Below are 26,095 nucleotides of genomic sequence, written 5' to 3'. Positions count from 1 at the left end.
TGTTATGAACTAATTGTATAAAATATTTTTAGGCTTTTATAAATTGATCAAATTATTTTTTTTTCATTATACTACTTTCTTATTACGTGTGTGTTTAGAAAAGGTCATTTTAAACTTTAAATTAGTTGTCTAAATGATCTGGTCATTGTGGGAAGTCCAAGTTCTTCCCCCATCCATCCAGGTCTAGGAAGGTGAGGATCCAAACTGACTAGGTTCCCACAAATGTTGTAGAATCATTTCTTTTTCATGTTTTTTTTCATCACATTTATTACCTTCTTATTTCTCAGACTGTAAATGAAAGGGTTTAATAAAGGAATTACTAGAGCATAAAAAATAGCTACAGGTATCTCTTTATCTCCATCATTGACTGAATGTGGATGGGCATACATGTAGAGAAGAGAACCATAGAATATTGACACAGACAGAAAATGGGAAGCACAAGTTGATAAGGCTTTGCTTCTACCCTCATTAGATTTCATTGTGAATATAGTAAAAAGGATACAGAAATAAGATATCAGGACTATAGTAATGGTAAAAGTTAAAATTGAACCAGCCAAGATGAGCATCATCAATTCATTGATATAAGGGTCAACACATGAGAGTCTATATAATGGAAAGACATCACAATAAAAGTGTTTGATTACATGAGACCTACAGAAAGTTAACCTAAACAAGAACCCTATGTGAATTATTGAATGCAGGTTTCCTGCTATGTAGGCTCCTGTGGTCATCTGAAGGCAGAGCTTCTTGGACATCATGGTGTGGTACTGCAGAGGGTTACATATCGCAACATAGCGATCATAGGCCATTGCTGCCAGGAGGAAGCAGTCTGTAGTTTCAGCAAGACAGAAAAAATAAAACTGTACCATGCATTCATAGAGAGACATCTTTCTGTCCAAAGAAAAGAAGTTTTCTAGCATCTTGGGAGTGATGGCAGATGAACAGAAGGAATCCATAAGAGCCAGGTTGCCTAGTAAGATGTACATGGGTGTGTGAAGACTGTGCTCCATGTAGATCAAGACCACCAGCCCGAGGTTCCCCACCGTGGTGACCAGATAGACAGCAAAGAACACCAGGAATAGGAGAATCTTCATGTTTGGTTGTTCTGTGAATCCCACCAAGATGAATGCATTTGTCATTGAATTATTGTTCGCAGCCATGCCATGTTTTGTCTTGCTACTGTAATTATAAGTATAGAAAATCATTATGGTGAGAATAAAATTCTTTTTATGTTTTCTTTGTATGAGAGGAAAATTCTTCATTGTATACTTGCCATTGTCTCTAGAATGAGACTAACTATGCTTCTTTCATACATTGTTGGCATTTATGAAATCCAAATGTAATTCACGATTTACATGTATACCTTTACATAATATAAAAGAATTGGGTTTTTTATTAGAAGTTTTCTTTATGTTTATATGTATTTTTTTTTATAAAAATTTAAGGCAAGCCTATTTGAATTACTGTTCCAAAACAATTTCAATGCTAGGTTTGTTAATGATCATCAAAATAATTTAGAATAAAGTTTTTTATATAAGTGTGCTTTTTATTTAACTGAAAAAATTTATTGTATTAAACAGGAAGGGAAAATATTTTTAAAAATATATTGTCAATATATCAAATTTACATTTGTGAATTGCAAAAAAGATTACCACAGACTAATATGTAACTAGTGTACCCAAAATTTAAAGATATAATAGTCTTCACTTTCTTCATTCCCATTCAAACACATTTTTGTTGTTGTTGTTGTTGTTTTTCGAGACAGGGTTTCCCTGTAGTTTCTAGAGCCTGTCCTGGAGCTAGCTCTTGTAGACAAACATTGAATCTGTCTGTGCTACTATTCCCAGTGAGTTTTTCAAATATTTAAATCCTCACTCAGCTTTTTAAGTCAGGTTTACATAGAATGCTAAATACAGTTGTACTGTCTTGTCTACTACTGATCTGTTCTCCCAGTCCCTTATTTTTAAGAAAGAATTTATACTTCGAGACAATCTCATTGTTATTCATTCTTTCCTTGAAAACTAATGCTCATGCCTTAGTCTACCAAGTAGCATGGATTACTGACCTGCACTGCAAAGCATAGTTTTTTGTATCATATACATATATATATATATATATATGTGTGTGTGTGTGTGTGTGTGTGTGTGTGTGTGTGTGTGTGTGTATTTGTATACTGTATTCAACAGGAAGGGAATATATATATATTCCATATATGTTCCCTATATATATTCCATATATATGTATATACTTTTGTTATATTGGAATTTTTGGTAAATTAAAAACCCTTTAAGGAGAGGTAGGATTATATGTTTTCTCCTAACTTCATCTTGATGATCCAAAATGGGTGACTTTACGTTTACTATCCTTATGAACATTTTATCATTTTTTGTTTCTGAATATTTCTAACGTGAGAACATTTCTACAAAGCAAATCCTGATGCCATTATCTTTTTTAAAAGTTATCTTAAAATATTTTAACTTGATTTTTCTTAATCTTTTCTTACAAATTTATGCTCTTCAAAGTATGCTATGGCATATTAGAGCTACATTAATGTAGATTTGCTTTGTATGTTTTAAACCTTAAAAATCAAAAAGCTTATATTCTAAAATTAATTTTGAGAAATAGGTAAAAATTGTCAAAAAATCAAAAAATATGAGAAAATATAGAAAACAGCTTATATGTACACGTGATTTTAATGGAGTGCATGACTTCTTTTGTAGATCTCTTATTTTCTTCTTTTTGTCTTAGCTGACTGGTTTGTGCAGCGATTTAAGATAATACTCTAATCAAAGTAATGTTTTATAGTAGGGGCAGAAATCAGTAAACCCACACCACCACCTCCCCAAATTCCAATTCTGCTGACTTGAAAATTCTCTACTTGCTTAAAACACAGGGCCATTATCATCCAGTGAAGATTCTTCAGCTCAGAATCCCTGTCAACATCAGTCTTCAGATATGTTTGGCTCTAAGGTACCTGACATCCACCGAGGCTTAGCATCCTGAGAAACAGGATAACACTTAAGATTTTGCCTGTGATAGCAAGAGTAGCTGACTTCTGTGTTTCTTCCCTGGTGAGGACTAATTCTCACTCTTCACCTTCAGTCCAGGGTCTAGAGCTAAGAAGTCAGGTATGATAACCTAATCTTGGCCCCAACACTATTCCCCATCCCTCAGCCTCTTGCTGGTGCTACCTAATAAATTCTTCACCTTGTTGGTTGGGTCAATGATCAGATTTGGAGGAGAATCCAACAGGACAATCTGTATAAATGTATAACTGTGAGACAAAATGTCTTGGTTGTACCTACTTGAGGCTTAGCTTTGTATTTAAATTGCAAACAAACATGAAATAAACTTGAAAGTTATTTTTCATCAAAAATACAGCAAAAACTAAAATATTACTAAAATTAACTTGAATATTCTGATTTTCTGCTTCCTAAGAAAATTATGTTCTCTATATTGTGCCATGTCATGATAGACCATAATAAAAATGGATTACATTCATAAGTTTTAAAACTTTAAAGATGAAAATGCTTAAATTCTAAAACTTTGAACCAGAATTTAATTTTGCTTCAGAATGCTACCACCTCTCAATATTTAGTGATTAATTGGGATACACTGACAGACAAATTTAAGTATACAAATCTATAGCCCAAATGGTTTTATTTTCCAGGAAACAAAACATTTAGAGAAGGCAATATAAATTCATTTGTTTCAGAATATTAACAATATGGCATGTATGAATCATTCAAAATTATTTTTAACATATGTTTGCCTTATTTAACTGATTCATAGTCCATCTTACTTGTATTTTGGGAATTCTACCTTATAATCACAAAGGGAAATAGATTATAGTACTGTGCTTCAAATCGGTTCCACATCATCTTTGAATTTTGACATAAGCTATGTAGTCAAGAAAGGACTCAATATTTAGGAGACATTTATTTAGTAATTAGAAAAACAAACATGTGTTGGTTGTTTAACATAAAAAGTTAGAATACTTCTCTTACCTGGATTTTGCTGAGGAGCATTTTCTGAAAGTGCATATTTGCCTTATAGTCAAGGTTTCAGAAGTTAAGAATAGATATGTACCATGATCTCACAACAATGGAAATAGTTGAAACAGAGATCAGAGGCTACCCATAATAATAGATATGGACCTTGTACTGAAACTTAAGTCTTCTTTCAAATCCTGAGAGGATTTCCCAGCACTGACATCAGTGTTTATCTGTAGAGAATTTATGTCCTAACAAATATAAACTTTTTGAATCTAACAACAACTTCCCAATGAAAACATGGTCTTTAATAAAGTAAGTTTGAAGATTATTTTGCTACTTTGTGAGTAACTGACCCAACTCTTAAAATTCTTCAGCATTTGTGCATATAATCTAAAACATAGAAAACATTCTGGAGTGAATTAGATACTTTAATGGTGGATTTAAAATAAATGAGAATAATGAAAATATTTAGCACTGGAAAGAATAGATGGCTCAGTACAAAATGTGCTTCCCAAGTATGAGAATTTGAGTTCAAATCCCCAAAACCCACATAAAAATTTTTGCTGTGTCCTCATGCACTTGTAATGCTAGTACTTGGGTGTAGACTGGAGACAGGAGGATTTCTAAAGCTTGCTGGCCACGGGCATAGCTACAGGTTCAGTGAAAGACTTTGTCCAAAGCACATCAGTTTGTGAATGACAGAGTAAGACACTAAAAGTGCTCCTCTCTTCTCTGTGTGCATGTATATGTTCACGTACTCCCATACAGTTATGTACATGTACACAAACACACACATAATGCTATACCTCTTTGACTCTAAGATGTACTCTACCAGGCAAAGAAAATTTTCCTTAGCATTTGAACTTTTTCTCCATTTCTTGTGTGCAGTGGTTATTTACATGCCTATAAAAGATAATTTCAACTTAGTATGTATGGCTTTCAGTACTGTAATTCTGAATTAAATATCTCTAAGTCAAGCTGAGTACTTAATTCTTTGAAAGCTTTCTGCAGGTAAGTGAGCTAAACCCTGAAAATGTATTCATTGTCTCAGTAAGTAAAATAGATACTAGGATACTGGAAAAGATGTTGAACAGAAGGGATTCTTGGAACCAACATCTTGATAATAATAACTTCTTTGTAACAGAAATGGTTTCACCATGGAATCAGGAGGAAAGATGCATAAAAGCTATATCCACTAAAATTCAGGATGTGATATAAAAGGAGATAAACATTGTATATAGAGATAGATTCAGAGATGGAGACAAAATATATAAGCAGCCTAGGTGTCTTTTGGAGACTCAGAGGTGTTTTTATTCATAAAGAAATGCTAGGGAAGTCTGGAATGTTAAACACAAGCCTGCAGGGTTGTCTCCTTAATGGAGGAAATAAAATATTGGCTCTCGAACCAGAAAGCTGGGAGTTGGTACTGTTAATGACGTTGTTACCTTTTCTACCTATAATGGCAGACTTCACTCAAAATCACTCAGAATGAATATTCCAGATTATCCCTCCCTGGACATTATTCTTTAGCTTCCAGTTATTAGGTTCCATCCTTAGGGTAGGTAACCTGCTGACTTCTGTGCTGTCTCAGTCAGAGACCACAACACATCCTAGTCCCTTAAATTATGGAACATATCTTCATAGTCACATGTACTTTTCAAAGGAATATCTGTTTAGTTATGCCATAAGCTTTATTGTGTTTGGCATTGCAATGGCTTTCCCAAATTTTACTGTATTTGTATATGCTTACAATAATCCAAATGTCATCAGACTCTCCAGAAACTTTATCAAGTCAGACTACATCAGAATGAACCATGTTTCTATTCTTAAGTCTTTGAGTTTTGTATCCCTGCCTGCCATGACACTTGTAGGTGTTCATAAGCAGATGACAAGAGCAATTAAGGTAATTATTGTTCATATACAAAACAGAGTGTTATTCAGTATGCAGATACAATAAATTTTTATTCGATCAGAGAAAATAATGAATGATGTCATTTGCGAGGAAGTGGATGCTGGAATTTGTGGTAGTTTGAATGTAATTGGCTTTCATAAGCACATAGGGAGAGGCACTATTAGGAGTTGTAGCATTGTTGTTGTGCTAAGTCCTGTATTCAAGGAGATAAACACCATATGAAATGGAATATAGGGTGTGGGGTGTTGACCTCAGTGAAAGATTCTGTCCAGGTAAATTTACAACTTGTGAGAAGGAATTAAAGATAAGTTTAAAGAAAGGTATGGTGGTGCAGGTCTTTAATCCCAGATCTCTAGAAGAAGACATAGGTAGATCTCTGAGTCTGAGGGAAGTCTGTTCTGCAGATACAGTTTTAGGATAGCCATATTAACAGTGAAGAAAACCATGGAAAATAGAAAGATGCTGAAGATGTTACTGAACCAGGGTCAATGTTCCAGCACCAGTAAGCAGCAGTATTTGGCAGTTTTGTCCATACAGTTCTGGTTTTAGAGTCAAGAATAGAGAAAAAAAGGGGGGTTATGGAATCTAAGGAAAGTGACTGAGGCCATGCATGTATCAGAGGTGTACCAGAAATGGAGGCATAGAAAAGCCAGGGACTAAATTACTGTTTTATTACAAGTTCCATCAAATTTTTGCTGAAAGATCTAGTCAGGGTAAGGGAGTAAGAAACATCTAGATCATAGCAGAATGAGAAAGTTTTTTATAACTAGGAATATGATCTTATATAAAGAAAAGATAGAGACAGAGGTCCACATTGGAGCACTGGACTGAGCTACCAAGGTCCAAATGAGGAGCAGAAGGAAGGAGAGCATGAGCAAGGAAGTCAGGACCGCAAGGGGTGCGCACACCCACTGAGACGGTGGGGCTGATCTAATGAGAGCTCACCAAGGCCAGCTGGACTGGGACTGATAGAGCATGTGATCAAACTGGACTTTCTGAATGTGCCGGACAATGAGGGCGGACTGAGAAGCCAAGGACAATGGCACTGGGTTTTGATCCTACTGCATGTACTGGCTTTGTGGGAGACTAGTCTGTTTGGATGCTCACCTTCCTAGACCTGGATGGAGGGGGGAGGACCTTGGACTTCCCACAGGGCAGGGAAACCTGACTGCTCTTTGAACTGGGGGGGGGGAAGTGAGAGGGAAATGGGAGGAGGGGAAGAGGTGTAAATTTTTAGTAAGAAAGAAAGAAAGAAAGAAACAAAGAAAGAAAGAAACAAAGAAAGAAACAAAGAAAGAAAGAAACAAAGAAAGAAACAAAGAATTAAACAACATTTAAATAATACACATATTTTGGCAATATGTGTATTATTGCCAAAGTATATTTTTTTCAACGTTGAAGAAATAAAGACCAGTACATGCCAATAAAGTAAACTGATATATTTCAATCAAGTGTTTTAAACACCTCTGTGATGGTCATTCAGAAAATGAAGTGAAGGAGGCTAAATCCATTTTCTCATCATCAAAAGAATGATGATGTAGAAGAAGACATGTAGGATTAAAGTTAACAGAAGTACATATTTTACTGAAGACAAAAATACATCATTGAAAGGAACTGAAAAATATAAATAGAAAGATACTGTATGCACAAAAGGTTACATGATGAAATATTGTTAAAATGAGAGCATGTCCCAATCTTATACAAAAGGTGGTATAATTTCTATAGAAAAATTCATTTTTTTCTAGAAATGGACAAGCTGATAATAAACTTCACAGTGGGTTAGAATATTACATTTTTAAAGATGAAGACTAATGTCGACAAATTCATTATTGCTTATTTTAAAACATATTAAAAATAGGAATAATAAAAACATCCTGGTAAGTACATACCATATTCATCTTTTTGGGTCTGGGTTACCTCATTCAGGATAGTGTTTTCTAATTTCACCATATGCATGTAAAATTCAAGATGTCATTTTTCTTTACCGGCGCTGAGTAGTACTCTAATGTATAAATATGCCACATTTTCTTTGTCCATTCTTCAACTGAGGGACATCTAGGTTGTTTCCAGGTTACGACTATTACAAATAATGCTGCTATGAACATAGTTGAACAAATGCCTTTGTAGTATGATTGAGCAGCTTTTAGGTACATGCCCAAGAGAGGTATTGCTGGATTCTGAGGTAGGTTGATTCCCAATTTTCTGAGAAAGCACCATACTGATTTCCAAAGTTGTACAAGTTTGCATTCCCACCATTAGTGGATGTGTGTCCCTCTTTTTTCACATCCTCTCCAGCATAAGCTATCATTGGTATTTTTGAACTTAGACATTCTGACAGGTATCTAAAGTTGTTTTAATTTGCATTTCCACAATGTCTAAATATGTTCAACATTTCCTTAAGTATCTTTTGACCATTTGAGATTCTTCTGTTGAGAATTCTCCGTTTTGTTCTGAACTCCATTTTTAATTGGTTTATTTAACATTTTGATATCTAATTTCTTGAGTTCTTTATATATTTTGGAGATCAGTCATTTTCCTGATATGGGGTTGGTGAAGAACTTTTCTCTAGGCTGCCTTTTTGTCTTATTTACTGTTCCCTTTGCTTTACAGAAGCTTCTCAGTTTCTGGAGGTCCCATTTATTTATTGTTGCTCTCAGTGTCTGTACTACTGGGGTTGTATTTAGGAAGTGTTTTTTTGTGTGTGTGTCCATGCTTTGAAGACTACTTCCTACTTTCTATTCTATTAGGTTCAATGTATCAGACTTATGTTGAGGTATTTAATTTATGTGGACTTGAGTTTTGTGCATGGGGATAGATATGGATCTATTTTCATTCTTCTACATGTTGACATCCTATTGATGTGGGAGGGTCTTCTGTTTGAGTTCATTTCATTGGTTAACAAAGAAACTGTCTGGCTCATTTGATAGGCTGGCCCTTAGGTGGGTGGAGTAGACAGAACAGAATGCTGGGAAGTTAGTCAGATGCCATGCCTCTCCTCTCTGGGACAGAAGCGATGAAGCTCCAGCCCAAGATGGACTTACGCTAGAAACTTCCTGGTAAGGCACCACTTGGTGGTGCTACACAGATTATTAGATATGGGTTAATCAAGATGTGAGTAAGAGGCTAGAACTAATGGGCCAGGCAGTGTTTGAATGAATGCAGTTTGTGTGTTGTTATTTCTGGGCATAAGCTAGCCAGGTGGCCGGGAGCTAGGGTGGCTGGAATGCAGCCCGCCGCTCTCACTACATCCTATTATGCCAAAACCTTTTGTTGAAAATACTTTCTTTATTACATTGTATAATTTTAGCTTCATTGTCAAAAATCATGTGCTCATAGCTGTGTGAATTAATATCTGGTCTTTGATTCGATTCTTTTGGTCAATGTCCCTGTTTTTATTTTAGTATCAAGCTGTTTTTATTACTGTAGCTCTGTAATAGAGCTTAATGGCAGGGATGGTGATCTTTCCAGAAGTCCCTTTATTGTACAAGATTGTTTTTGGCTATCCTGGGTTTTTTGTTTTTCCATATGAAGTTGATTATTGTTCTTTCAAGGTCTGTACAGAATTGTGTTGGGATTTTGATGGGGATTGCATTGAATCTATAGATTGCTTTTGGTAGGATTGTCCTTTTTACTATGTTTGTCCTACCTATCCAAGGCATGGAAGATCTTTCTATTTTCCAGTATCTTCTTCAGTTTTTTCTTCAAAGACTTAAAGTTTTTGTCAAATAGGTCTTTCACTTCTTTGGCTAGTATTACCTCAAGGTATTTTATATTATTTGTGTCTATTGTGAAAGATGATGTTTCTCTGATTTCCATCTCGAGGTTTTTTTTATCATTTGTATATAGGAGGGATACTGAATTTTTTGAGTTGATCTTGTGTCCTGCCATATCACTGAAAGTACTTATCAGCTGTAAAAGTTGTCTGGTAGAATTTTTGGAGTCACTTATATATACTATTTTATCACCTGCATATAATGAAAGTTGGACTTCTTCCTTTCCAGTTTGAATTTTCTTGATCTCCTTTCATTGTCTTATTGCTATAGCCAGAAATTCAAGAACTTTTTAAAAGAGATAAGGAAAGAGTGGGCAGCCTCGTGTTGTTCCTTATTTTAGTGGAATCACTTAGAGTTTCACTCCATTTAATTTGTTGTTGGTTGTCTGCTTGCTGTATATTGCTTTTATTATATTTAGATATGTTCCTTCTATCCCTAATCTCTCCAAGACCTTTATTATGAAGGGGTTTTGAATTTTGTCGAATGCTTCTTTAGCATCTAGTAAAATGATCATATGTTCTTTCTTTCAGTATATTTATCTAATGGATTACATTGATAGATTTTTGTATGTTGAACCATCCCTGTATCTCTGAGATGAATCTGACTTGATCATGGTGGATGATTTTTTGATGTATTCTTGGATTTATTTTGTCAGTATTTTATTGACTATTTTTTCATCCATGTTCATGACTGAGATTGGTTTGAAATTTTCTTTCTTGGTTGAGTCTTTCATATGTGCTCACTAATAAGTGGGTACTAGCTATAAACAAAGGATATCGTTCTATAGTTTAAGAGCCTAGAGAATCTAAGTAATAAGGTGAATCTTAAGAAAAACATATATAGATCCAACCCTTGCTGTAGATGAGGGTCATGTCTGCATCCATTGCTGTACCATAGCCAGGGTCTGTATCAATGAACATGGCTCCTGTTACCATTGAAGGCTGTGTGGATTCTCAGGGTTGGGGCCTCCACCTGGGACCATGCTACTTGCACACTCATTTCCACAAACATAGATTCTACTGTTTCATTGCAAATATATTCTCCTTTCTTCTTTAAAGTACAGTTTAATTCTGATGTTATTCATAAACCAACCATTAGAGTTAAGAAAACCTCCACTTGAAATACAAACACATGGGGAAAGGGCACTACTTACATCACATATGTACTATGCTTGCTGGTATGAGCTTGAACAAGCTATTCAATATTTCCAAGTATGGGATTCTTTATTTAAGAATAACACTAAAAATTCCTAATTACTTGATCTGTAATTTAAATGAAAAGTCTCATATAGTTTCTGGCAAATATGATACTTACAGTAAGTTAACTTTGTTTTACATTTGCTAAATTGATGACTAAATACTGTGATTTCAATTAAACCACTAAATTTTTACCTTAAGAATTTCTTGAACATGTCATCACTATCTTGAACTAAAGTTATAAACATACCAATATTTCCTTCCAGTTCTTTGTTTTCTTAATCACATGAATAAGAACAATCAGTCATCACTCTACAAAATTTTTGTCATTGATTATATTTAATATATGGAATACCACATTGATAAACAAATACAGAATTACATGAAATATCATGCCCTTAGGAATTTCATCAAAAAATATCATTTCAAACAACATGCTACCAAGTCTCCAGAATACAAATAATCTATTTAATAAAGAGTAAATTTGTGCATGCCAAATGTGAAATGATCTTAATGAGAGACCAAACACTTTCCAAGAATTAATGTTCATGCATAGTATCTTAAATGGCTAAAATCAGATGAAAAACCATCATATTTGAAAACTAATAATTTTCCTGAGAAATTCTCAGTGCAGATTATACTTTGGGATCAAGATTCTTACATATACTGAATTTGCTTCTTTTTGTTTTTTGGATATGTAAAATTAATGTATTCATGAATAATACTTTAAATTGGTCCAAGTTCCTAGGCTGTAAGTATATTTTACCATAATATTTCTTTTCAAAATAACTTGATTCAAACAGTCTTATCATGCATGAAACTTTGGATTCCACCCTCAGTGCTTCACAAAGAAGTCATGATGAGGGCTATTTATCATTGTAGCACTTGTGTGCTGAAGGCAGTGAATCAGAAACTTAACATCATCCTTAGCCTGGTAGTGAGTGCAGGCTAGCCTGGAATGAGTGAAACTTTGTATGGGTCAAAATAAGTAAATAATAAAATATGCAGTCATTAGTAATAAATCAGTGTTAAATTAACATATATTAGAGATGGTGTCAGAAATATCACAAGAGACTCAGGGCTGTGTAGCAATTTATCTTCAAAACAGCCACCATAGAATAAAGAAATTGATATTCCTAGATTATCATTCTTGTTTCCTTTAAATAACTCTGCCTGTGGAATTATTCCCATTGAGTTTTTCCCAGTTGTATAAATCATTTTGGTTTCTTTTTTTTTTAAAGGACACTTTTAAAGCAAAGGTATTCATGAAAAGTGTAATTTAGTTTTTCATACCTAACTGATCTCATTTTCTGTATTATGTCACATATCATCTCTGTGTGACAAAATCCCCAAAATCTGCAGACTCATTTTTACTGCTCTAATTTTGTAATATATTACAAAATATCAGATATCTGTATATCTGAAAGTTTTTCTGACTACATTACATACATCCTGGGGCCTCGTTGTTACAGGCCTTTTGAAAGCAGGAAGTAGGAGAAAAGTAGAGCTAATTCCAATCCTAGATCCATAGCCTGAGATTAGAGAACTTGCTTATGTTTCCTTGACATGATATTGAGTGAATTCTGCTCTGCAAATGTAATCATTACCTTAAGAAAAGTCTACAAGGAAAGTTTACAAATTGATCTAATAAGAAATAGGCATCTTTAATTATATTTCTTCCTTGCTCTTCACATAATTAATGTAATTTTTCTAGCATGTAAGCTAACAAAATAAACTTATTACTAAAATTAAGTTTTTAGTATTTAGAAAAGCATAAATTCTAGAGAATTAAGAAAGTAAACTTTATTTTTTAACAATTCTGTTAGTTGTGATTAATGTTGCTATAGAGCATATTGACTAATCATATTAACTTGACGGTCAAAATGGGTTTGTTTTTCCATATTCAAAGCATACAGATGGAGTCAGTAGAAATTTTATTCCTGTAATAACTGAAAGAAATCTGTATAGTTAAGTGAAACAAAAATAATTTTCAAAGTATTTACCTATGTTTTAATAGAATAATTTGTGATCTTTCCTGTATAGGCTGAAGCTTTTCTACTGAATTAATTAATTAATTAATTAATACATTAATTACTGTTATATGATTTATACTTTTTTCAGATTCCATCCAGGTATGAGAAGAGCTAAAAATATTATGAAAGAGTTAAAATCTATAACATGAAAATGATAAAATTTCTGAGAAGTAAATCTGTTTTTAATTAAAAAAACAGTAAAAAAGTTATAACACCTTTCTTACCTTGAGTTTACAAAGGAATTTTTCATAGTGATGCATTTACTTTATAATGGAGAGCTCAGAATTTCTGAATATATAAGTATATTTTTGTATCTCAGAATGTGAATATCAGAGATAATCTTTGATCAGTGTTACTTGTGTCCACTCCACAGTGAGGTTAATATAATTCAAAAAAAGAATTTCCTTGTATTGCAGACCATTCCATTGAGTTATTAACCCTTAACCCATTTAAACCACTTGATTGTACTCACCAATATCCTGTGAGTCAGTGGTGTTAAAGCAAATGACTTTTGACCAAGTTTGTTCAAAAATAATCTTGCAGACTTGTAATTAACTGGCCTAATTTTCATAATTCATTACACAAATGTATGCATAAAATATCAAACAGTATGTGTAATGTAAAAATGGACTTCACTGTTTTTTTTTTTTCAGCACAGCAGGTATTAATTGCAAATAGATTCTTGTTTAGGAGTGGAGCTTTGTGTTCACTTTCCATTCTCAGTTTAGGGATATTTTTCTATTTTTAACCTAGGCAAATTCCAGCACATGCAGTCATATTTTCTGTGAGTTGACATGTGCATTGACCCTGATGTGTCTGGAAGATGCTGTTTTCATGGGGTCATCCACCCTCTGAATTCATACCTATCTAAATTTTTTAAGCAGGCAGAAAAAATGGAAAGAAGAATAATTGATTACTTGTCTTCCCATCTCCTCTTTCTTAGCACAGATTTCTTATCTTTGTTATCCTTGTAAGTCTCTCTTTCACTTTTTAAGTATACCTAGAATTTTCTGGCTCATTGCATACCTAGTTATTCAACCATATTACCACTTCATACAGTTTGTGCTGCCTAGGACCTCAGATGAAAGCACATCTGGATTAAATAGAATGGCTCCAATTGACCAAGTCCCTCTCACATTTGTGGAAATAATGCAATCTGTCATTTATCAAGTAAGTAACACACTACATCACACACTGAACCTCCCTGACTTTCAAACAATAATAAAAGTATTGGGTGATGTAGTATGTTAGTATTAATTTAGGCATGAGAATCTGTCATTTTTCAAGTAAGTAACACACTGCCTCACACACTAAGCCACCGGGATTTCAAACAAGAATGGAAGGATTGGGTGATGTGTCATACTAGTATTGCTCTAGACGTGAGAATCTTCTGTCTGAATCTGATACGAGCATAAACAGTAAGTGGGTATAAATTTATGGACAGAAGATATAAGGCTAGTACCTACTGTTCATTGTGCATATTAGTTTTTCAAAAGGAAGATATTTTACTATAAAATAATCATTTTCAACTTTCTTGGTATTAGGATCCTATTTACATATCCATTCTCTTAGCCTGTATCTTCTTATAGATGAATTGAGACCATTGATATTAAGTGATATTAATGATATTAAGTGATATTAATTAGTGGTTGTTAGCTCCAGTTATCTTTTGGTAGTAGTGTTTGTGTGTTTCCCTTCTTTGGGTTATGCTGCTGGGGTGTTATCAGATGCCTATGTTATTGTGGGTACAGTTAGCTTCCTTGGGTTGTGGCTTCCTTCTAGTACTTTCTATAAGGCTGGGTTTGTGGATATGTATTGCTTAATCTGTTTTTGTCATTGAATATCTTGTTTTCTCTATCAATGTTGAATGAAAGCTTTGATGGGTACAGTAATCTGGGTGTGCATCCATGGTCTCTTAGTGTCTGCAGCACATCTATCCAAGACCTTCTCTGTTTCATGGCTTCCATTGAGAAGTCAGGCATTATTCTGATAGGTTTACCTTTATATGCTACTTGACCTTTTTCCTTTGCTGCTCTTAATAATCTTTCTTTATTCTGCATGTTTTTGATTATTATATAGCAAGGGGATTTTTTTTGATGCAATCTATTTGGTGTTCTGTAAGCTTGGAATGAAAGGTGGGGCAGTACAAAGAATTCCCAGTGGCAGGGACACTCCCACTGGCTCCCAACCTCTCAGCCCCACAGCAGGCTGAGTTGGGGGATCCAAGGACATTGCAGATGAAAAGTGCTTGGGACAGGCTAGAATGTGCTAAAGAAAGTCAGCATCTGAGAAACACCATGCTGGATGGCCAGAAAAGCTTAGGGAGTTGGAAGGAGCCTGTACTCAGTTCCCTAGATTTATCATGCAGCACGGCCACTCACCTCTCTGGATCCTCTCAGCACAGGGGCAGGGACTCTTGCTGGGCTCCAAGGACCTATCAGACAAAAAGGCAGGCTTGGGATGCAGAGTGGGGTCATGCAAGGAAGCCCCAGTGACAGGGATATCTCCACTGGGTTCCCAACCTCTCAGCCCCAGATCAGGCTGAGTTGGGGGATCCAAGGATCCCACAGATGTAAAGAGGTGCTTTGGGGCAGGCTAGAATGTGCTAAAGAAAGCCATCAGCCTGGTAACAACCTGCTGTCTGGATCTGCTCAGCAAGGAACAGAGCCTCTTGCCTGGCTCCCAGGAGCACTTTTTAAAATGCTAAGCACTTCTTAAAAACTCAAGTTGCCTCATTAGTAGGGGCAACATGGTAACTGGTTTGCCTGCCCAGTCTAAAACTTAAGCTGCATTATTATTATGGTAAATACAATAATTCCTGTTAGCTCTGCATGGTCAACATGGGAGAGTTGCTTGTGTGTCTGAGCCGTGCACACTGACCAACTTCCAGGCACACAGCTAGTCCATCAACCAAACTGGAGCAATCTGCTTATAAATCCCATCCAAATGCTCCATTTCCCAAAAGAGTCAGAGGTTGTGCTGGTGGCACAGTACAAAAAGCTGGTATTTTAAAACCACCAATTTTTTTCCTCTTGTGGCTGCTGTGTCAGAAAAATATCTCTGTGGCACACCACCAGCAAACAGCAAAAAGCTGTGCTAAATTCTGTATTTGTGTCTAGGATTCCTTTTCAAGTCCTTTGAGGTTTTACATTGAGTTAGTTGACCACGTTGAAGTGCCAATTGTTACAAGAGGAGGGTCCCTTCTTTGTCCTGTCAGCCTGGATAGCTTATATCCAAAATAACCACACAGAAACTGTATTCATTAAAACACTGCTTGGCCCATTAGCTCTAGTTTCTTATTGGCTAATTCTTACATCTTAATTTAACCCATTTCTATTAATCTTTGTATTACTACATGCCAGTAGCTTTCTGGGAAAGATTTAGCATGTCTGACTCTGGTGGCTCCATGGTGGCTCTCCCTCTGACTCTGCTTTCTTCCTCCCAGAATTCCCAGTTCTGTCTTTTCTGCCTACATAAGTTCTGCCCTATCAGGCCCAAAGCAGTTTCTTTATTCATTAACCAATGAAAGCAACACATGAACAGAAGAACCTCCTACACCAATCTTGCTTTTATTTATATTAGTTTTTCATTAAGCTAACCTCTATTACAATCTCTCTATATATTTATTAAAGACCCTCAATAACCAAAATTTATATAAGCTAATGTAGACTGGAAAAGATTCCACTTTTATTCTGGGGCCTTGTGGGACTTCAAACTTCATCAACACCCTAAGGAAAGCTGGGGGTCATTAACTTCCTTTTAGGTGAAATATTAACTAATGGGAAAAACCCAAGCTATACAAAACTTCTGAAAAGATGCTGACCACCTAACTTCTCCTATCGGTTGAGTAACAATGGACCAATAAGATAAGACTCCAGGGAGATCATATGTTAGCAAAGGGTGAGCAGATATCTGGAGGATGTCACCAGAGGGGATGTTGCTATCTGCCTTAAATACTAGTAGCCTATCATAAACTAACAGCTGAGCTTTACCTCATCTTTAGCCAATTGTGATATAGGAAAAGTAATTTTGTATTTTGAGACTATAATCTTGTGACTGCTTTGGAAGTTGTTTTTATAAATGCTTTACAAAAATATATGGGGTACTTCTCCTTTCATCTACTGTGTCAGACATTGAGGCAGAGGACCCATGCTAGTCTGTCCTTAATAAACAAAACCTTGTGGGTTTTGGTGGTCTTCTTGGTGGTCCTAGGACTCAGACACAACACTAACACTATTATTGTATAAAATCATTGCTTAAGTTAAACAGTATAACTTAGAAGGAAATAATTTTTAATAATTCACTGGTAAAAATGCCCAATAGAATAGAATATTTCAATGGCATAATTATAACATACAACATACTCATTCATTCTGTCAGATACCAGGGAAAAAATAGCAGCAGCAAACATGTAAAGACACACCAGTAGCAAGAGATATTCTGGGGCTGAGGCTCTCAGGGCCTTGACTATCTAAGATTCACCTATCACCTATCTGGAGATGGAGGGGGGAGTGGGGGTAATGAGAGGGTAATGGGAGGATGGGAGGAGGTGGAAATTTTTAATAAATAAATTAAAGAATAAAAGAAACACCTGAATCACCAAAAAAAAGTAACTCAATTTAAAAATGGAGTACACAATTAAACAGAGAATTCTCAAAAGATGTAACACAAATACCCAAGGAACACTTCAAAGTTCAAATCTTTAGCGATCAGAGAAATAACAAAATGCCAATTAAAACTACTTTTGAAATTTTTATCTTATACCAGTCAAAATGGCTAAGACTGATATGACAAATGACAGTACATGCTGGTGAGGACGCAAGGAAAGAGAAACACTTATTCATAGCTTGTAGCAATGTAAACTTGGACAGTTTTTCTCATTTCAAGGAGGAGCAGAATCCATAGAGATGCTGAGTATATGAGATAGTGTCTGCATTTGCACATGATACTCTCACCCATATTCCATTACCCTTACTATCTGCAAAGCCTTCCTTCATCACCACAGGCATCTGATGATCAGAATCACATATCCAGGAATACATATTTGGATGGCACTTATTGGAATTGAAGGATGCAAATCAAACAAAAAAGGACACAAAATTGGACAAAGTTCAGTGAAAAGAAATGGAGCAAGGATCTGAGAGGATTTGGGGGAAGAACTATCATTAAAACCTGTTGCAAGAAATTTTCAAAGAACTAGTATAATATATTTAAAGAAAAAAAGAGTATCAGAATGTGTTACTATTCATTTAATCCTCCTCCAGAGTAGACATCTAAACTAGGAAACTATACATTCTGTGACCCATCCTTCATGTTCTGTGTTATATCAAATACACTGCCTCAATTGACTACATTTTCCTCCTCTCTGTTTCTTTCACTGCAAGAAATTCACATTTACACATTTTGTTTCTCTGATATTTTTTCTTTTTCATTGATGGCCTGTGGGCAGACCACAAGTGTCTTAGCCCACCCATAACTACTTAAGCAGCATCTGCATTTTAACAAGTTCTGTAGGGAATTTAGATGTCAGTCTTTGATGCTTAGGATCTTTGGATACACTCTTCTCTGTACTGCAATCCTGTACTTATATTTTTGTTTCTTCCTTTAACTGCCAGTTTTCTCATCAAATTACAAATGAACCATAACTGGATTTATTTTAAACATATCTTTGTTGTAAATTTATTAATTATTAAAGAGGAAAGCAAATTTCACTAATAGTAAGATGGTTCTATTTGCTTGTTTTTATATTTATCAAGCCATAGCTAACTATTTGCTACTGTAAAATGTACATCACCTTCAACACTTTTGAGTTGATTACTATTTTGATTGTGTCAACTTCAATGCTGAGAATGTCATTTTGCAAAGCCATGTATTCCAAAAATGGTAAAGGTATGTTTATGGCCATTACAGAAGGGGCTGGGAATTCTATCATAATTGCAAGCAAAGGTTCATTTATTAGTTTTCAGGAAAGTCAAGTTAGTGACAAAATTTTTAAAATAAAAAATTCATTTAAAAAGAATACTATCAAAATACAGATTAGTGAGGGGTTGCTGAGACAGTGTGCCTGTTCTAATAGGAGCTCACCAAATCCAGCTGGACCGGCATTGAATGAGCATGTGATCAAACTGGACTCTCTGAATGTGGCTGACAATGGGGGCTACCTGAGAAGCTATTGAAAAAGGCACTGGGACTTGTTTCTACTGCATGTACTGGCTTTTTGGGACACTAGTCTATTTGGATGCACACCCTCCTAGGCCTAGATGTAGGGGGGAGGGCCTTGAACTTCCCACAGGGCAGGTTTCTCTGCCCTCTGTTAAGGAGGGAGGGAGAGAAAGGAGGGGAAGTGGGGGAGCAAGAGGGAAATGGGAGGAGGAGAGGAAGTGTAATTTTTAATGGAAAAATAAATAAATAAATAAAAAATAAAATCTCATCTACAAAGAAAAAAAACAAGAAAAATTTTATCGTCTTCAGTTTTATGTAATTAAACCAGTTTGCTTATATACAAGCAAAAGAGAAACCTAAGTCAAAATGAAACAAAGCACTTTGTGTACAGTTAAAAAAAAATGCAATTCATAACCTACAGGAACCTGGATTGTGAATCAGATGTGTGAAACAGTGTTTTATGTGCTTAAAACAATGGCATTTGTCGTGCAAACTGCATTTGTGTGTTCACCAAAACTTCAATGAAGGCAAAGGGCAAGAGGATTAAGGACTGCCAGAACCACCTCAGATTGACCACGTTTTATTCTCAATGAATTTTAAGGTTTTTATATATTTAGAAAATTATTCTCAACTATAAATATGTTCCAAAGTCAGAGGGGAATCACAACTCACAGTTTAAGAAAATGAGACTTTATCTATCATCAACATTAATAATTCATGTTTAATGAGTTCAGAAAAAGTATACTATTAAGGGCCCTGAAAGTATAAAATTGTATATTAGTTTGGCCAAAGTGTGATGGGAAGTAGTATGGTATTATAATCTCTATGGAGAAAATCAGAGTATCTAACAGCAAGTGAATATTTATGGTTTTGAAGTTTGCAATGCCCCCATGGAACCAATTTAGACTACTGTCCAGTAGAGAAACTCTTCTTAACCTCCAGTGAACCCTGAATCTTTGTGGGAATTCCAGTACTTCAACCCTTCCTCCAGTGGAAAGGTAGGCCAGGGTATAAAGGCTCTTGAATTGAAGGAAAGGTCATATAAACAAAGTGTGCTGTGCTTAGACATGAAACTTCCAAACAACTTACTATAAAAAAGTTGTAATCATCATGCATGGTCCTGCTAACCAGTAATGCTGTACTTGTTATAATTTAAATCACTGATGCTTTTTAAGGATCTCTGCAACTTTTTCTTGATATAGGTAAGATACATATGAGTTCCTAGTATCCACTATATTTTCCACAGAAATTTAGAAAGCATCTTATTTAATAATAATTTTACACATCTGATGGGTATAAAGAAAATAGCAACAACAAATAATTGCTTTTATATTTTAATTCATGATTAAATATAAATGAGCAAAATATCTAGAATTGCTATCTTTAAGAATTGTTTTAAATGTATTTTATTTATTGATTTTCTGAGAGTGTCATATCATGCCCTCCAATTCTAATCATTCTCCAGTCGCCCCCCCATAGCTGTCATTCACCCTTGCAGCATACCTCCTAAAAGAAAATTTAGCAAAACCACAAAATATTTAAAACTAAATTAAACCAAACCAACCAACCAAACTTAGAAAAAACCCTCTTTGCTTTTTGGTCTTTCCCACCTCTCTAACACATCTTTATTCATCTTACTGGCATCAAGAACTACAGTGGGTCACACTTTATGCAATCTTTTTGTTTTACAAAAATGATTTTAGTTCTGAGTCTAGCATTTAACAGCTGGAATATATTTTCAATCCTGATTATAATACCTTCTAAGTTCTCCTGAACCAAAGTGTTAACTCGAAATTCAATATGAAACCATAATGATCCTCATACATGCAATTCTTCTGCTGATGACAATAAAAGACTATTCTTTAGTCATGTTCCTTCATAAGAATTTTAAGATTAGTTACTTAGAAGCAGAAGATTTAAATTATGTTTCTACTTTTAAAATAATTCTTATATTGTTTCTTTATATCTTCATAATTTACATTATTTATAAATGTATGTAGAATAGGCTGCTTGTATATATTACTTCATTGGGTATTATACCTTGATGTAAATATAGATATGTTTTTAAATACATAAAAATAAACACATATTAAGATATGTCAAAGATATGTCCCACTACTCTTTACTGTTAGTGATTTGTTATATCTCCACATCTCTAGTGATTTAAGAATTTGCATTTCTTGGTATGTTAGGGGCTGTATAGAAGAAAAACTATTCCTATTAAATTTTGCCTTCAAAATTAAATATTGGCATGGTGTATATCACCTGTATACAAAATTGATATGCATCTACAAATGTAAAACAAAATGTAATGGAATCTAGAAAATTGTTAGAGAGATATGTGAATATGTGTGCTCAAATCAAAATACTATGATTTGCATTAAATATTTCCTAATTTTTGACATCAAATATGCATCATAGAAATACAGTATAAATGTAGGCACTGATTATATATGCTTAAATATATCAACCACAGAAATTAATGAAATCGAATTTAATATGTCTGTTTTAAGAAATGCATATTCTATAGTAAACTACATTTTAATTTTTACAAAATCAAAATAATTTTTCAAAATCAACAATAGATAATAAACCAGAAAGTTAAGACAAATATCGAAAACCAAATGTGAGAAACTTCTTTCTACATATTTCAAGTATAAATTTAGAAAAGCTTTTATTTACAGATTAATTTTTATTTGGTGGTGTTATATTTAAGTAATTTCATCTTCCTTTCGTTTCTCCAAACTGTCTTGTGAATTGAGGATTTATGTAACAAATACTAAAGGGAAAAAGGCATTCTAGATTTTGCAGAGTGTTCAGCTGACTCTTCTCTATTCTTTTTATTTCTTTTTCTTCTTAAATCCATGTATCTTTCCTAAGCACTGCCAGTCTTGCTTCCTCCCTTTTATTACTTCTTATACACTCATTCAATGATGATTGTAACTTTTCTATTTTTAGTGTTTTCTTCTTCTCTCACTTTTCAAACTGTCTTATCCTTATGTAGTCTACATGCCTAAGACTATAGTAGCCTAGGACCACAAAATGAATATCAAACATCCCCCATATTTCTCAGAAAAACAAACAACATTACTATGTGGCCATTTTCTTCCCATAATTTTCAGCTACTTTTTGGTAATATGAAGAAAACTATTTTCTCCGGGTCATTAAATTTTCTCAATTTCAGCACTCAGGTAACTCTTGCTATTTACTCACAAAGATCTTTTATCTTACTTTCTAAAACTATATGTTTCCTTACTTGTCTTTCCTTTGATATACTTTGAAGTAAAGTGGAATCTAGAAGTGATTGGATTTAACATAGAAATTTTGGGAATATGAGAATAATTAGTTGGAAAAACGGGCATTACAGAAGAGATCTAAGTGATCATACTTGGTCATTAAGGTTAAGCCTACAGTACACCAATACAAGTATGTGCTTTTCATGTTCTGTGATAATGACCAGCAGACTTGTGTATCTTAATTTCAGAAAACCATTTGAAAATACCATATCCATAGTCAACAAATGTTTTAATTCCAATAAATTCTATGTTCACCTATAGTGTGTCACTGCATCATAGTTGCTCAATATTACAAATACTTTCCAATTTATATCTGTCTTCCTAGATTTTTAGTATTGACAATGTCCAGTCACACATGAATAAATAACTTTATTTTCATTGAATATTATCAGAAGTAATTCTTTTATAAAGTTTGCCATTAGATTCTCGTTTATAAGCTTCTATGTCAACTTATAACTAATTCTTATGATCTACAATTTGAATAAATGTTCCTAGAAAATTCTGTTGTACACAGGAGCCTCTGAATCATTAAGACATTTTTTATATTACTAATTCCTGTTTATCCCTACTAGAAATTGATTTTATCTACTTCTGAACAATAATGTTTGAAAAAATTCCCAGGTCATTATATATTGTAGGACTTCACTTTATTAAATTAGAATATTTGTACTGATGAGGACCCTTCAGTTGAATTCTCTGTATAATCTAGGCACTTAAAACATCTTTTGGGGGCTGGAGAGATGGCTCAGCAGTTAAGAGCATTGCCTGCTCTTCTAAAGGTCCTGAGTTCAATTCCCAGCAACCACATGGTGGCTCACAACCATCTGTAATGAGGTTTGGTGCCCTCTTTTGGCCTTCAGGCATACACACAGACAGAATATTGTATACATAATAAATAAATAAATAAATATTTAAAAAAACATCTTTTGCTTGAGTTATGAATATGTAACACAAAGATATTTCACACCAAACCAATTTGTAAATCCACACTTTCACACAATTGAAAGATATCTTTTACTTGAATATGTTAATATACTCATATTTTTATTAGAAAAAAAGAATTGAAACAATTTCTTCACTCTGAAGAAAAGTTGTCATCTTATATAGTGATATTAATTGAAATATTATGGTATTATGGCCATTCTGATGTATATAATTGTATTTTAAATTCTACTACCCAAAATTTTACTTCACTGATTTTTATGAATTCTGATATTATGAATTCTGATATCCATCATTCATTTCTCATTCTCAGGGACAAACAGAGAGAACATGGGAACAGAGAATTCAACAGTGCTGACACAGTTTGTTCTCACAGGACTCACTCATCTGCCACAGTGGAAAATCCCCCTCTTCCTGCTGTTCTTGGTGATCTATCTCATCACCATTGTGGGGAACCTTGGTCTGATCACTCTCATATGGAATGACCCTGGCCTTCACATTCCCATGTACCTGTTTCTTGGGAATTTAGCATTTGTGGATACTTGGTTATCATCTACTGTGACACCAAAGATGCTACTAGACATTTTTGCCAAGAGTAAACTGATTTCTCTTTCAGAATGCATGATACAGTTTTTCTCATTTGTAATCAGTGCAACCACAGAATGTTTTCTTTTGGCAGCAATGGCCTATGATCGTTACATAGCCATATGCAAGCCATTACTCTATACAGTGGTTATGACAAATAAACTCTGTATATATTTGTTAATATTATCCTTTATAGGTGGATTTATTCATGCTTTAATTCATGAAGGTTTTTTGCTAAGATTAACATTCTGTAATTCCAACATAATACATCATTTTTATTGTGATGTTATGCCACTGTTAAAGATTTCCTGTACTGACCCTTCTCTCAATTACCTAATGCTTTTTATTTTCTCTGGCTCAATTCAAGTATTCACTATTTCAACTATCCTTATCTCTTACACTATTATTCTGTTTTCAATCTTAAATCAGAAATCTATCAAAGGCATAAAGAAAGCCTTCTCCACGTGTGGAGCCCATCTCCTGTCTGTGTCTTTATACTATGGCCCTCTTCTTTTCATGTATGTGCGCCCTGCATCTCCACAAGCAGATGACGATGACATGATAGATTCTGTATTTTACACTGTATTAATTCCTGTACTGAATCCAATTATCTACAGTTTGAGAAATAAGCAAGTAAAAAAATCATTGGCAAAATTCTTAAAAAGAAATGCTTAGATCTCAATATTTTCTATGGTATTCTTATTTAAATATCAAAATCTGTGCAGACTTAATTTGGAAGTATTCTTACACTGTTCAAAATATTTTGAAGATGAACATAACCCAGAATTTTGCTGTTGCTGTTGTTTTGGAGGTTATGTTTGTTATGCATGTACATAAATATAAATATATAACTAGTTCTATTTAGTCATGAAAACTTGTACATTGGCCAGAGGATGTCAAGTGTCCTGCTTATTCACTTTTCAAGTTATCTTCTTGAAAGAGTTTATTTCACTGAACATGGAGCTAGAATTTTTACCTGTTACTCTCAAGAATCCTTTTTATATACCCCCCACATCACTATTCTTACAAGCTTGTTTGGGGCCATGATCTATTCAACAGTAAAATTTGAAATGCTTTCCTACTGTCATTTGTATACTGTGTTGCTGGCATGGGAAATACAGTTATTCATTGTTTTGCAACAACTGTTCTTACACACTGATTATATCCCTGTTCCTTCGAGCTAGCATTGAAATGGACTTTTGTCTATGCACCCATTTCCTTAAAATATTTAAAATGAATTTTAAATTATAAAATTACTTGTAATATTTTCAGTACAATAGAACTAATACATCAGAAAGCAAGGTAAAATACTTTAATGGGTTTGTATGTAATTCATTATGTCATTTGTAAATACATTAACTGTTGTAATGATGTAGTTCCTATTAATGAAAGTGAATATGATGTCATTGTCAGCTTGGATATTCTTAGAATATTTACCTGTTTGGATGAGATGGTGTTATATTTCTGTAAGTAGATACAAAGCTTGGAAATTTTTGGAACTATAGGCCTTTAGTTAAATTCATTTGTGTGAAATAATGATTTTAACAACAATTCAACTTACTTTCTTCACAGGGAGCGAAAAAGATATATAAGTACAAGTACAAGTTGAAGACAGTGGGCAGACTGTCAAAGGATGCTCTGAAGTCAGTGTGATTATGAGAGCAAGGAGAGGCCCATTACACTCACCATCTAGGCTGAATTGGAGCTTTTTTGTATCTTTGTTTTGTGTTTTCTTACCATACAAAATATGTCACTAAATCAAGACATTAATAGTTTTATGCAATAAATAGCTGAAGATTTTATTGAGGAAATGTACAGGAAAAGATAGGAGAAGAGTATTAATAGTCCAGATTTTATAAAAGTGAGCTAATTAGGGCTTAAATATGGTATCTCAAATTTTTGAGTATGTAGTTTAAGAAACTGTGTTTTATATGTATATATATATATATATATATATATATATATATAACCTAAGCTCAAATAGTAATAAGACTGATATTCAATACAAATGATGTCCTAGTCCCTGGTGGTTTTCTGAGACAGATAGATATGAAAGAGTGCAAATATTGTGTGCTTTATATATGGGGAGACCTTGGTTACAGACTTCATGCGTAGGGTGAATACAGAATGAGTGAGGCATCTTCAGATTCACAGGTGTTTCTTCTCCATACTGATGGAGGACTCCCATTGGCTAATAAAGA

At 34.2% G+C, this 26,095-nt stretch overlaps 2 protein-coding genes across 3 annotated transcripts; one reads left to right on the top strand and one right to left on the bottom strand.

Moving 5' to 3' along the window:
- Positions 1 to 233: 233 nt before the first annotated feature.
- LOC119825359 (olfactory receptor 5K3-like) lies at positions 234 to 1,160 on the bottom strand. Its single transcript, XM_038346194.1, has one exon. It carries the CDS (start codon positions 1,158 to 1,160, stop codon positions 234 to 236), a length of 927 nt encoding a protein of 308 aa, XP_038202122.1.
- Positions 1,161 to 18,806: 17,646 nt separating this feature from the next.
- Positions 18,807 to 24,569, top strand: LOC119825192 (olfactory receptor 187-like). 2 transcript variants are annotated; one of them, XM_038345910.1, is made up of 2 exons: positions 18,807 to 18,824; positions 23,652 to 24,569. In XM_038345910.1, exons 1-2 carry the CDS (start codon positions 18,807 to 18,809, stop codon positions 24,567 to 24,569), a joined length of 936 nt encoding a protein of 311 aa, XP_038201838.1. The 2 variants fall into 2 exon arrangements, with proteins under 2 accessions (XP_038201838.1, XP_038201839.1); XM_038345911.1 differs by lacking the exon at positions 18,807 to 18,824 and having other exon boundaries at positions 23,640 to 24,569.
- Positions 24,570 to 26,095: the final 1,526 nt, after the last annotated feature.

Source organism: Arvicola amphibius, chromosome 10 (genome assembly GCF_903992535.2).
Source record: "Arvicola amphibius chromosome 10, mArvAmp1.2, whole genome shotgun sequence".
Lineage (NCBI taxonomy): Eukaryota > Metazoa > Chordata > Mammalia > Rodentia > Cricetidae > Arvicola > Arvicola amphibius.
Note: the sequence above shows the minus strand (reverse complement) of the source record. Positions and strands in the feature narration are given on the sequence as shown.

What these genes read in the sequence shown, in the direction of transcription:
- LOC119825359 (XM_038346194.1), bottom strand. Translation starts at nt 1,160, where the DNA reads ATGGCTGCGAACAATAATTCAATGACAAATGCATTCATCTTGGTGGGA.